Below are 14,236 nucleotides of genomic sequence, written 5' to 3' on the forward strand. Positions count from 1 at the left end.
TTTGTGAAAAACAAATAATTGCTGTTAAGTTTTAAAAACTGTAATACTACATTTAATCCAAAAGTTTCTCCGTTTCTGTGTTTAAACTGCTTCAGTTTGTGTGTTTTCGAGTTCAGTATCAACTTTTAATGGTTTTTCTTCTATTGGTTCTTCAATTAATGGTTCTCCAGCAAATTGGTTTTCGCTTTTTTCTTTTGTTTCAATTTCCTTTTCTTTATTACAACCTAATAAGTTCATTAAAGTAGTTGAACAAACAGTAATTTACAAACTACTTTTAGATTGTATTTATTATCTTGTTGGTTTGTTTTTTAATTGTTCATGGAAGCGCATTAGATTATAAAATATTAGTTAAATTTTTATGTATACTAGAAAAAAACAGCTTTACTCTCCTGAAGATAAAATTGCAAAAGGTACTTTTTAAATCTTTTAACTTTACAGATTGCTTTTTAATTTCATATACTTAAGTTAGCAAATTTAATTTAATAGTTATTTTGTTCATTAAACGCTTACCTTTAATTTCAACATCTTTATTCTTTTTCTTGTTTGAAACATTCAAAAAGTTTTTTGTAAAAATTTTTATGCATTTTTCTCGGTTCAACAACAATTGATGAAGGTTCTTCTGTAAAAGAATAAATTAAGTTGTTTGTTAGTTTTAAAGTTTATTACTACTCAAAATATAATTAGTAAATTTGATTTTACTTACCTGATTCTAAAGCGTCTTTTTCAGTATTTCCGAAGTTTTTACTAAGTTCCATGTATTCAAACAGAATATCGCTCAAACTAATTTTGTCTTTTACTAAATTATATACAGTACTTTCAAAACTCTGAGTATTATCCGGTTTTACAGTTTCCAAAACTTGGTCTTCAGAAATAATTTCTGTCCAAGCTAGAGCAAATGAAAAGGCAAAAACAAAGATAGTTTTAGTAAGCATATTTTATTTTGTTGATATCTATTGAAATACTTAGTTGTAAATTTATTCTTTCAAAAATTTATTTTACAAACTAAGTTTCGGTCAAAGACCTCTTCAGTGCTTAAATAAATCTAAAAAAAGATATGTGACAGTCATGGAAAATAGCAATTGAACAATTAAATTAAGATAAAAACAAAATATTACTGAAAATTTTTACTTAAGAAGCTAAACAAATCAAATTTTAATATTAAGACTGAGTTTTTGTAGGAGTTTAAATTTTTAGCTAAGTTTTAAAATCAATATAACAACAATACTAACAATAATCAAAGCTGTATGTAGCTTTCTTTTATCTTCTAAATAATTTACAGACTAAACATTGCTTAAGTAAAAGCGTAATTAATGAAATGAGCTTAAAATTTAATTGAAATTGGTGTGGCTTATTTTAATTGTGACGTAATTATTGAAAATTTGAACAATTTTGTGCTTTTAATCGTTATTAAAATTTAAATTTCCGTTCATATGTTTTATATGAAAGCTTACAGTTAAAACAAATTTTTACCTTAAAACAAAACAAGTTAAATTATGGTACTAAGTTTGAATTTTTGGCAAAGTTTAAATTCTAGTTAAATTTAAAAATCAAAGAACAACACAAATAAATAAGAATAAGGTTAATAATAATAAGTAGGCTTAAGTTAAGATGCATTTTAATCAAGCTGAATTTTATTGTGACTTGAATATTGTAAATTTAAGTAGTTTTGTGCTAATAATAGTTACCAAAATTTTAAAATTTTGCTTGAATAATTTAGAAAAAAAATTAACTTTAAGAAAATTATAGTTACAAAAATTAAAAATTAAAAAGCATGCATAAAACCTGTATTACGATTAATTTAAGTTTTGAAGTGGAGTTTTCGGAAGTGCGGGCAGGAATAAAAGAGTTCGTACCGTTTGTTTAGATTATCCCTTCTGTCTGCTTTAGCGATCGCGACCTTTTCTAATATGCAAGTACTGCAAATGCTTTGTGGGTTTTTTGCTTTGCCAATGTGGTGGATAATTTCCCAATCTATTTTGTATTCGATGTTCTTGTTTTTAAGCTTCCATATATACTTCGATAATTCTGTTCCGTTCTCTTTATAGTTTTTAAAGTCATTAATATGGTTGTACCATCTTTTTTTAAAAGTTCCACCCGTTGAGCCTAAATAGTTTTTTGTTTCGTTTTCCGATTTGATTGTCGCTTTATATATCACATTTTCAACTAAGCATTTATTCTTAAGGGGACATTTGTTTTTTGTTCGGCAGTTGCAAAGTGTTTCGTTTGGATCATCGTTTCTTGTTTTTAAGTATTTTCGATTGTGTTTTTGGATTAGTTTCTTAATATTGCTCATGCAGCTATATGAAATTTTACAATTATTTCTGTTTATTATTTTGTTTAACTTGTGGTATTCTTTGAAATGTTTATCTATTAGTTGCAGGAAAGCTTTACCTATATTGGTTTTTACTGATTGACAGTAGGGTGGGTTGAAGTAGATTGTTTTTCTTGTTCGTGCTGGCTTCTTTTTGCTTTGGTTGTTTTGGTGGTTGGAGTATGTGAGTTTGTCTTTGAAATTTGAGTTGGTTAAAGCATTTTGGTATCCAGTTATTGATTCATTGAAGATTTCTTTGGTTTTAGAGAGTCTATTGAGTCTTTTTTCGATCATTTTTGGTAGGTTCTTTTTGATAATGGACGGGTGGTTCGAATACTTGTTAATATAATTGGTGCTTGAGTTTTCTTTTTGGTATGGTTTGAATGTGTTATTAGCAGTGTCTAGAGATATATCTAGGAAATTGCATTTAGTCGCGCCTATGTCAATCGTTATTTTAAAACCAAGCTCATTAAAAATTTTTATTGTGTTCTTTTTTAGTCTTTCTAGTTCTTGGTAACCAATGTGAAGTTATCAAAATACCAGTTGTTAACAATTTTTCTTTTCATAATAAAAAACTGCTGAAACTGCTGGGTGTTATATCGGTTATAATAAGTTATAACGGTTTTTTAGACCACTATAAAAATAAAAAACATTATATTCTTTAGTAATTTTTTATTAACTTGTTCAAGGGGAACTATGGGTTGCCTGTACCCCAGAACAAGATATAGGATTTTACCCTGAATCGTGCGTACCAGCATACAATACTTTTAAGAGTGAGTTTTCTATATTATTTGGTAAACTATTAAGTAAGTTTCATGATGAACTTAACTCAAAAAATGCGAAAAAAAAGGTACTTTATACTGATACTTAAAAGAAACATTTGTCATTTTCGTATATAAAGTTTTAGTTAAATAAACAAAAACAGCATTTTATTAACTGAATAAATACTTATTTATTAAACATACCTGGTCTATTTTGTAAAAGGTTTTTTGTGATTTTTTAAAAACTGAAGCTTTATTTATATAAAAATAGCAGATTAACGTTTTATATACTATTAAAATACTTTTTTACAAAAATTAAGAAAAGTGTACAAATTGCTAAAAACAAAAATAATGTTACAGGATATTGTCTTGAGGAGCAGTCAAAAATAAAAAAATCAGAATTAAATCAATACCTCTGTATTATTTATCGTTTGTTGGACAATGATGGTTCATTACTACATTCTTATGAACTACTTAAACCAGTTAGCATCGACATTTTGGAAGGTTATTTTTAGTTTTTGTGCTCGAACTTAAAAAGTATAAAATTTCTAAATAAAATAAAATCTATTTCACTATTAAATTGCTAATTATTAAGGCTTACAAAAGATTTATACTATGCTCAAAACTGACAACAGTAAAAAGTTTGGTTAATATTTTTTATAACAAAATTATTGTTTTAACTGTAAAGTATTGGTATCAAACTTACAGTTTTTCAACCTATTTTAATAACGTGCTACTTTAAATAGCAAAACTTTTTAATAATTAGCAACAAAGTTTTAATATCTTGGTAAAACCCTTACACTTGAGTTAATATTTTAGAAAACATTTGCGGATGTAATCGATATAAATGTGCTAGAGTAAACTTTCATTTGGAGAAACATTATGCATTTTTGGTAGAAGTGTGGGCTTGTCTTAATGATGATTTTATTAATCAACACAACAACTCAAACTAACTTCATTTTGTGGAAATATTTAGATATCTACTATATTGTTGAGTATTGTATCTACATGTTAAAAAACAGTTGAAACTACAATACTTCAATTATTTTCAACAATTGAAGCTATTGATCTAGCTGATTTATGCGACAAAAGTATACGTGAATAAATTTAAGCTTCATATAAATCATTAACAAGCTATCCGCTGTCATTTCTTAAGCTATATTTTTAATAAAATTTGATAGTTTTATTTTTATTATGATATGTAATCACTTAACGTTTTTGTTGTGAATAAAATTTTTCAAGTTTTTAATTTGAAGTACATGTAAGCCTTTAACGTTTAAATGAAACTAGTATATATAATTACAATTTTTTATTTTCGCCGAATATTTTTTTTAGCTTATGATAGTTACATTAGCAGTAAAATATTATTAGTTTATCGGTTTTATTACAACTTTATAATTTTTATAATATCTATTTTTAATTAAAAACACAACTTATTTTTATTTTTTAAATTAAAAATATTGTTAAAACAAAAGATAATCACAAGTAATCTAACAGCATTGATAATATATTTATAATAAACTACTAAATATGAAAAATATCAAGTCACTGCTGTTAAGTAGAATTATAACGAGAGTTGTTTTATAAATAAAAACTAGTTACCTTACAAAAACAATGTGATATTAAAATAAATTTTTTAAAGAACTAAATTACATTGATTACAAAAATACTAATTTTTCTTTTCAATTGCATAAATTAGGTTTTTAAATATTTTCGTAAAAATGCATGATTTTTTTTAAACAAGTTTGATTTTAATTTCAAATTATTTAGTCTGGTTTTATTATAATGTAAATAAAAGAAATATGTTATATTAAATTGTTAGTTATGAAAGTATTAGCATAATAAGTTTATTGTATACTTAAAAATAAGTGCTGCTTATATTCATTATAACTTTTTTTTTTTAATTTATACTTGAACTGTAGTATAATTTACGCAATACAATAAACAAATTGTAAAATATAGGATTAATATTAATATAATTAAGGCTTAAATTTTAAATGAAACCGTTAATTTAGTTAAAACGTTTATGTTTACTAAACTACAGCTTAAAAATTGATAGTAGTACTTTTATTTTTGATTTATAATTTTCTAAGATGTTTTTCGATCAAAACTGTTTAGTTGTAATTTATAAAATACTTTGACAAGCTAGTTTTATCTATCTTTAATTCGATCTTGTTTCAATTTTATAATTAAACATCTTTTAATGAGTTATAATTAAGTATTCAAATCCTAAAACTAAAAATAAGTCCTAACGTTTTTAAATATCAACAAAAAAAAAATCTATTTTTGATACACAAAAATAGAGCGAAATTAAATATATATATAAATAAAAAAACCGAAAGTTATTTTTTGAGGAACTAAAAAGTTACATATAAGATAAAAAAATAAATTTTTCTTTAGGTTTTACGTAAAATTATTTCACTGTAAAAAGTTTGTAACTGAATAGTACAACTATAAATAGTTTTAGACTAAAGTTGTGTTGATTGTTTGTATTAATATTTTTATTCAAAAACTTTAAAAAGTTGTTTAGAATTTTTTTTTTCGAAATTAGTTTGTTATTAGTCAATTTAGATTGGTAAAAAATTATCGTTTGCTAAAAAAAAATAGCTAACAATAAAAGTATGTGTATATAATAAAAATGTTAAGTCAGAGAAATTGAGTAAATTGTAAAGTATATCTGTGTAAATTATTATTAGTTAAATTGATTATACTAAAACTTCAACTTAGCTTAATTTACTAATTTTCCTAGTTTTTGTTTTTGAATCTAATAGCTTTTACAATATTTTTGTTGATAAAATTACCAAAATATAATTATGCACAGCATTTAAACTACTTATTCTGAAGTATTTAAAAGTAACATTATTATTTAACATTTTTTTTGGTGTATACTGTATACTATTTAGTATTTTGTTTAAATAAATTCTATTGTAACTTGTTAGATACATTTTAAAAACTTTTAAATTATTTACTTTTAGGAGAAAAAATATTTATAATATTCAAATTTGCAGTTTTATTTTTATGATACTGCTTTTAATTTAATTTTAAATTTGTCTAAAATGTTACGCGAAAATAACTACCTAGTTCAGTAAGAAAACAAGTCATAGTTGTTTTTCTTTTGATCAATCAATTTATTGAGTAAGCTACCAATAAGCTTCATGACGATATATAAAAATTTTATCATATTTAAAATAATTTGGTTTACACATAATATTTTTGATAAAATTATTAATCTATAACTAGAAAATAAATATTTAGAATTTTGAAAATTTTGAATTTGATATACTACTTTAGCTTTTCTAAAGATTAATTTAATACAGTAAAAACATTCTTTAAGATTTATAAACATGCTGAACACTTAAAAAGCTTATAAAATTTAAATCAGTAACCAACAGTACTAAACTAGTACTGAAAACAGAAAGAAAATCTTTCATTAATAGGCCATACCAAATAGTATAAATCGAAAATACAAATATTTAATTTCGGTGAAAATGTTAGAAATGTTCAATTGTGACTACAAAAAAACAGAGAAAGCATTAGAAGCTACAAACATAAAATAAATGACAATTGAAATGTTATAAGAGAGTTTTTTTGAATTGTTAGAATTGTTACAGTAGTTTTCATTGCAACTTTCATAATACTTTTCCACATTAGGAAGTATGCTCAAGCCTTCTTTAATTTCTGCATCGTTTTTGCTTACAAAGTTCAACTCGCCAAGTGATCTACCAATACTACACCCTTTGTGGGTAAAATTTTCTCCAAAAACTTTATATGTCGCAGAGAAGCATGACATTTTGCCTACAAATTTTTTGATAAGAGTGTTTTCCGCAACCCTTTGTGGGCAAGTTGTATTTTTCAATTCACAATTTTTGCTCGGTCCGCAAGAGTAACAGTTTAAACTGACACCAAAGCTCACAGTACATAACAAAAGCAGTAAGACCTTTATCATATCTATAATGATTTATACCTAGAAAAAAAAGTGAATTTTTAAACTAACAGAGTATCTTTAGTTCTAAATTTTGTCATAAGTTTTGTGTTTATTGTGATCTACGATAAAATAGTTACTTCAGATAGGTTCACAGATAATAATTTTAAAAGTTCTGTTGTTTTGCGAATAAATTTCGAGCTAGAAAAAGCAAATTTACTATGTATGTGGTAAAAAAAAGTGTAGTTTATTTATAAATTATGATGTAAGTATTGTGTATGAAAAAAGTTCTTAACAGTAACATTGTGAAATGATTTTACAAGTATATTAAAGAGTTCAAGCTTATTATTTTAACCAAATTTAAACAAGTTTTTCTCAAATGTTACACTTATTTACTCATGTTTTTAATTTTCTGTGCACTAAAAGAAAAATCTTCTGTAAAAAAAATCTACATTCTTTCAAATTTTAAACTACTTAAGTGTAATTTTGATAAATTTTTAGCAAGTGTTTAGATGTAAGTTTGTTTATAAAATTAATCAAAATTTTTACAGAAAAAAAACAGAAATGATTTAAGCTTATTGTTTTACAACGGTACAATTAACTTTCTGCAAAATTAAAGTAGTTGATACTAAAAGTTTAATTTACAATTTTATAATTTTCTATACTTGTTTAATCATTAATATTGTTTTTTACGTTTATAGATATTTCACTTAGAATTCATGCCATTAAGTATGTTAATTGTTTGGTTAAAAGCATTAGCATTGTATATTTCATATCTGATATTTGTTCTTGTATAAAAATAAACAAGTTTTTGGTACAAAGCTGAAGTTAGTTTAGTAGAAATAAAAAAGATTAGTTCAAAAAAAGGATTTTTTTGTATCTTTTGTGTTTACTTCTGCAAAAAAAATTATTTGTAATTAATTTATTTTTTTTTACATAGTTCTTTATTTAATCAAGAATATTAGACAAAACTTAAATACTTACAAAATAATAATTCACTTACAAAAAACAACTTTAATTTTTTGAAATAGTTGTAAACCTGCTTGTAGTTATTTTAACTTTTTTTTAATAGTAATACTTATGATGTTTTTATACTGTAAATAAATTAAACTAAGTTTAATACCAAGTTTAATGTATAAAAAAGTAAACTGTTACTTTTTCAAAAGTAGAGCTTAGAAATAGCTGTGCAATAAATTACCTAAAAGCAGAATAAAAAATAAAAGACTTTCTTTACAAACAAAAACTAAATAAATTCACATTTGATGTTTTTTTTTGGATGATAATAAGTCTAATAAATCCAATAAAAGTTAAAGCTGTCTGATTTTTTTTCTCAAAACTATTAAGTAGTAGTTGCACAATTAGACTGAACTTAAATTGTAACCAAATGCGTACAAATTTCCAAAAGTACAAAAAAAAAGAGTGTTTTCAACTATATTTTGAGTAAACAGTAACCGAATTTAAATTATTATTTTGTTCACTCAAGAAAGATATTTAAAACTTTATTCTTTAATTACTAATGCTTGCAAAAGATTTTTTCAAGATAAACGGCTCTTTTTTAAGGTTTTTTCCGATGAATCCGGTTACTTAAGACTAACTACCTAAGTCGTTCACAAAACAGTTTTTAAAATAAATAACTAAAAAAGCATTCATTTTAATTATCTTTTTCTGCTAAACTGTGGGACTGAAAGAATTTAATTAGAGAAAATGTAGAGTGAATAATTTATTTTTTATAATGTTCTAGAACCCTGCTACTACATCAAATATTATATCTATCAGAAACAAAAAGTACATATATTTTTTGATTTTAAATTAATTTTGTACTGTTAACTATACAAAATATTAAGAAGTTTTTATAAACTCTCTAAAACTTAAGTAAGAGTAAAAAAAAATGTAGTATAAAAACGAAATAGGTTGTTTACTGGTTATCTTTTTTTCTAAGTTTAATAAAATTTGAATAAAGCTTTTGTAAAAACCAGTGGTCTTTAAAAAAATTAAAAACTCTACAAAAAAATTTAAAAAAAAAGTTTTGTGCACAAAAAAAAAAAGCATAATATTGTTCAGTATACTTGTTTTACCTGAATGACTTATGTATTGTTCTATAAAAGTTTTATTTCTAATTATTATTTATAAACTTAAAGAAAAATTTTAAACTAAAAAAAATAAAAAAAAACAGTTTCATCTTAAAAATTAAATGTTTTTAATCTTTTCATGAAATAGTTTTTTTAATAATTAAAGTCTTTGTGCACAGTAAAACAGTTAAATTCACACTTTTAGAAACGTTGACTTCAGCTAAACCTAATCGGCATTAATGCTTACATCACTGAGGCTTAGGTGAAATAACAGTTTAATTATCAATTTTAATCTTTTATACAACTTATAACACCACATTTTAGTAGATAAGTTTTACCTTTTTCTCTTTTAATTGTTTTCGATTTTTTAGCTAATAAACAAACAGCACCTGAAAAATAAAACGACAATTTTCTTTTTTAAAACAAATAGCTGAACAACAAATAATTGACATACTTTTAAAACTGCTTTCAACTTTATTGAACTTACTGTTAAGGTAGATTGTTTTTTAAGTTATTTATTTACCAATCAGTTTATGATAATATTAAAAGTTCAAAGTTAAGAACAACAGCTGCTTTATTTCCATAAAAAAAAAACTTTCAAAAACATAAACAAAAATACATTTTATTTGATAACTAGTATTTATACATACGAGCGATTAGAATTGTTTTTTCAGAAGGTGAACTTTTTTGAAAAGTTTTTTGATATCTGGTCAACATCTGTTTGTACAGCTGCTTTTGTAAAAAATTAATGTTTTTAATAACACTTTAGCACCTATTTTGTTTCAAAAACAAAATGTTTTACTTATTGACGACAATCTCAAAACAGTTTGACTGAATTCATATTTTTATTAAAGCATATTTAATTTATTTTTCAAGAAATTTTCATTGGTTTTAAAAAATTTTACCTACATTGCGTTACAAATATATATTTTTCATTTTTCAGAGTTTTGACTTTTAATAGACTTTAAGCAAAAAAAAAAGAAAGTTTTTAACTTTAAGATTTAACAGAAAAAAAAATTAAATTAAATTTGTTTTTGTACAATAAAACAATTTAAAGTTTTTCATGAAAAGTGTGATGTTTTCAAACTTATAAAACTTATTTGTTTCTAGTTTTATAGATTCTAGCTTTTATTTTTTCTATTTAAAATTACTTTACTGGACTACTATCTTTGAATACGTTTTTGTTTAGTAAACTTTGCTTTAAGCTCAAAACTTTAAGCCATGTTACTACTTTAAATAGTAATTAAGTAGCTTAAAACAATTATTCTGCTTTATAAATTTTTTATATTTCAGTTAGTGTTATAATAACATGTGTTAGAATGTTTTTTTACAGCTTTTTAAAAGACATCAAGTAAAAAGTGATTTCGAATTACTTTAAAACTTTTAAACAATTTTACAGCTTTTATTAACTTTTTAGCCATAAATACGAATACTTTAAAGACTTTACTTAAGTGAAGTTGATTTTTACAGGCTGCACTATAGTACAAACAAAAACTTTTGTAGTTTTGAATGATTTTAAAGTATATACTTGAACATTTTTCTGAACAGAAATCTTAAACATGCTATTTTTCCTAACAGAACAGTATGTTCACAACAAAAATGCTATTTAGATTATACAACTAAGTACCTTAATGTTTATAACTAGACCTTTGAATGCTCAAAATATAGAAGTATAAATTTTATGTAAAATAGATTGTTTCTATATAGTCTTATTAGTACTACCATAACACTATAAAACAACGCTTCAGTTTGTTTAAGTTTAAATAGATAAAAACAGTGATGTAAACTGTAAAGGTGACTAAAAGTAAAAAGCGGTGATTTGTAAACAAATAAATAAACTTTAAAACAATTTTTTTCGTAAAAAAAAAAAATTGCTGTTAAGTTTTAAAAACTTTAAATGGTACATCTGAAACATTTATCCGTTTTTTGTTTAAAATGCTTCAGTTTGTGTCATTTCTAAATTAGTATCAACTTTTAATGGTTTTTCTTGTAATGGTTTTTTTTTCTAGTGGTTTTTCTTCTAATTTTTCTCCAGCAAATTGGTTTTCATCGTTTTCTTTTGTTTCAATTTCTTTTTCTTTATTACAACCTGATGAGTATATTACATCAATTGAACAAACAGTAAATTATTTTTCAAACTTTCAGATTTTATTTATTCTGTTTTTTTTTTAATTAAATTCTTCATGGAAGCGCAGTTAATATTACTTGCTGTGTCTTTAGAATATTTTTTTTATGTATACTGAAAATTTTTATTTTGTTTTAATGAATTTAAAATTGCAAAAAGTAATTATAAAAAAATAATTTAAACTTTACAGATCGCTTTTTATTCCATATACTTAAGTTTACAAACTGAACTAAATTTATTTTTATTATTAAACTCTAATTACCTTCAATTTCAACGTCATGATTCTCATTATTTTCTTTTGTAGCTTCATCTTCAGTTTCTTTGATTTTTTCCGAAATTTTTTCTTTTTCTTGTTTGAAACATTTAAAAAGCTTTTCGTAAAACTTTTTGTGCAACTTTCTCGGGTCAACAACAATTAGAGAAGGTTCTTCTGTGAAAAGACAAGTTAAACTGTTTGTAAGTTTTAAAGTTTATTACAACTCAAAATTTAATTAGTAAGTTTGATTTTACTTACCTGATTCGGAAGCGTTTTTTTCAGTATTTTCGAAGTTTTTACTAAGTTCCAAGTATTCAAACAGAATTTTGCTTAAACTAATTTTGTCTTTTACTGAATTAGAACAGTACTTTCAAAGTTCTGAGTTTTTTCAGAATTCTGAGTACCATCTGGCTTTTCAGTTTTCAAAACTTGGTCCTCAGAAATATTTACTGCCAAAGCTAGAGCAAATGAAAGAATAAAAACAAAAATAGTTTTAGTATTCATATTTTATTTTGTTGATATCTGTTGTAATACTTAGTATAAAACATGAACTTAACTAAAATTGAGCTATTATATAGTTAGCGTTTCTAATTACACAAACAAAACTTAAAAGTTTGTTATTCTATTATTACAGGACTTCAACAAATAATTCATTGCAATCATACTTAAATGACGTTAATTGCTACAAAAACAAAACAGGTAATAAAAAAAAAACTTTTGAAACATTTTCAAAATGTACGTATGTTAATGACCACTTAATATTTTTTTTGTAGTTTTATATGGTTTTATAGTTTTCTCCTAACATAATTTAAACAATTCAGTTGTTGTATACTAAATAAACAAAACTTAGTAGAGTTGTTTAAAGGAGAAAACTGTATAACCAAATAAAACTACTAATTTTTTTTTTACTGTTGACGTTAATACTTAAAAAGTATCATTAGTATACGGTTATGAAGTTTGTAGTTTTTACTTGTACTGTTTTTATAACAACTTACGTCAATGAATTATGATTACAATTAATTGTTCAAGTACAATTAGAATAAAGTAACAACTTTTGTTTATTTAATTCGAAACCTTTAGTATATAAGAGTTCATTTTAAACTAAGTACATAATAAAAAAACTTGTTCAAATTGATAACAACAAAGCGAACCATGAGTATTAAACTTATTTTTGTTTTCGCACTTTCATTTTCTCTAGCCTTGACAGAAAATATTCCTGAAGACCAAGTTTTGGAATCTGAACAATCAGAAAATACTCTGATTTCTGATAATACTCAGACTTCTGAAAATGATGTCTCTGATTCAAAAGAAAACAAATTAAGACTAAGTGATTTATTGTTTGAATACTTAGAAATTGGTAAAAACTTTAAAAACACTGAAAACGATGATTCAGAATCAGGTTAGTAACGTTTTAGCTTTGTACTTACATTGTATATCATTATTACTTATTGTACTAGATAATTAGGTAAACTTTAAACACTGTTAACATCTTTTTTTCTAGAAAAGCCTTCAGTTTTTGTTGACCCGAGAAAAATGCATAAAAAGTTTTACGAAAAGCTTTTTGAATTTTTCAAACAAGAAAAAGAAATGGCATCAAAACAAAATAAAGAAAAAGAAAATAATGAGAATGATAATGTCGAAATTAAAGGTAAGTTGAGTTTTGTTTTTCGTAAATTATTTAAAAAGCAATTACATTCATTACATTTAAAAGTAAATTTCAAAAAAAATAAACAAATACTCCTAATAAAGATATTTGTAATGAGAATTGGATTATTGACTTAAAAAAAAATTAATATTCCGGATAATGAAATTATTTGCAGTGTCATTTTAACAATTAAAACAATTGTTCTAAAAAAATTGAAAGCAAATAAAAATTTATGCGCTGATATTGATCACATAAAAACTTAAGAGGATGAAAAATAGTAATTCACTTTTTAATTTAATTTTTGCTCAACAGATTTAGAAACTTCACAAGATTGTAAAGAAATAGAAACTGAAAAAAAAGAAAAAGTTGTTGAAGAAAAACCAAATGATTAACCACTAAAAAATGAACCAATAAAAGACGAACCATTAGTTGAAGAAGCATTAAAAGTTGATGCTGAACTTAAAAGTTTAGATACAGAAGCAATTTAAACTTACAAATAATGTAATATTAACAAAATTAAAGTTTATATAAGCTTTTAAAACATTTCAAATGCCGTTTAGTTTAAACACAACTGGCTGTGATAATCTTTACCTTTTACATCTAAAATATGAACATGCTTTACGTATGTATACTTATTTAAAAACCATTGTTTTTGTATTCTCTTTTATTTTTGATAACTTTGACTAAAATTTTAAGAAAATAAAGTTTTTTTTAATGATTTGTAGTGCTGTTAAACCTTAATAATAAAAGTTTAGAATTTTTTATAAACTAGACAGTTTTATTTTTTAACATAGCTTTTATAACTTGACAAAAAAAGTTAAAGAAACCCGTTGCAAAACGTTTGTTAGTTTTACGTAAAATATTTTAAGTAAATGTTTAGCAATTAATACAAGTAGTCTAGAATTTTTAAATCATTTTTTATTTGAGTTAATAAATTAAAGTTATAAAAACAAACAAAGTTAAGTAAAGTCATAACAAATTTGGTTTTATTAACAAGAAAATAAAATTTCAAGTTGACATTCTAAATTAATTTTTTTGTTTTTTTCTCATATATTTAAGTTAAGCATTGAAAATAGAGATAAACAAAAAAGCTATTAAAAATACAAACGTCTACAAAAAGTTTACTGATACAATTTCATAGTCTAGA

General features: G+C 23.6%; 1 protein-coding gene and 1 long non-coding RNA gene across 2 annotated transcripts; one reads left to right on the plus strand and one right to left on the minus strand.

Moving 5' to 3' along the window:
- Window positions 1–10,806: 10,806 nt before the first annotated feature.
- LOC145838253 (uncharacterized) lies at window positions 10,807–11,977 on the minus strand. The gene is made up of 3 exons (XR_014370028.1): window positions 11,703–11,977; window positions 11,451–11,618; window positions 10,807–11,152 (listed from the first exon to the last, which is right to left on the minus strand). It is a non-coding gene; the product is annotated as an uncharacterized LOC145838253 (long non-coding RNA).
- Window positions 11,978–12,547: 570 nt separating this feature from the next.
- Window positions 12,548–13,807, plus strand: LOC145837808 (uncharacterized). Its single transcript, XM_082945259.1, has 3 exons — window positions 12,548–12,843; window positions 12,946–13,092; window positions 13,402–13,807. Exons 1-3 carry the CDS (start codon window positions 12,597–12,599, stop codon window positions 13,479–13,481), a joined length of 474 nt encoding a protein of 157 aa, XP_082801385.1. The 5' UTR covers window positions 12,548–12,596; the 3' UTR covers window positions 13,482–13,807.
- Window positions 13,808–14,236: the final 429 nt, after the last annotated feature.

Source organism: Thalia democratica, chromosome 6 (assembly GCF_965202585.1).
Source record: "Thalia democratica chromosome 6, ktThaDemo2.hap1.1, whole genome shotgun sequence".
In the NCBI taxonomy this organism is placed as follows: domain Eukaryota; kingdom Metazoa; phylum Chordata; class Thaliacea; order Salpida; family Salpidae; genus Thalia; species Thalia democratica.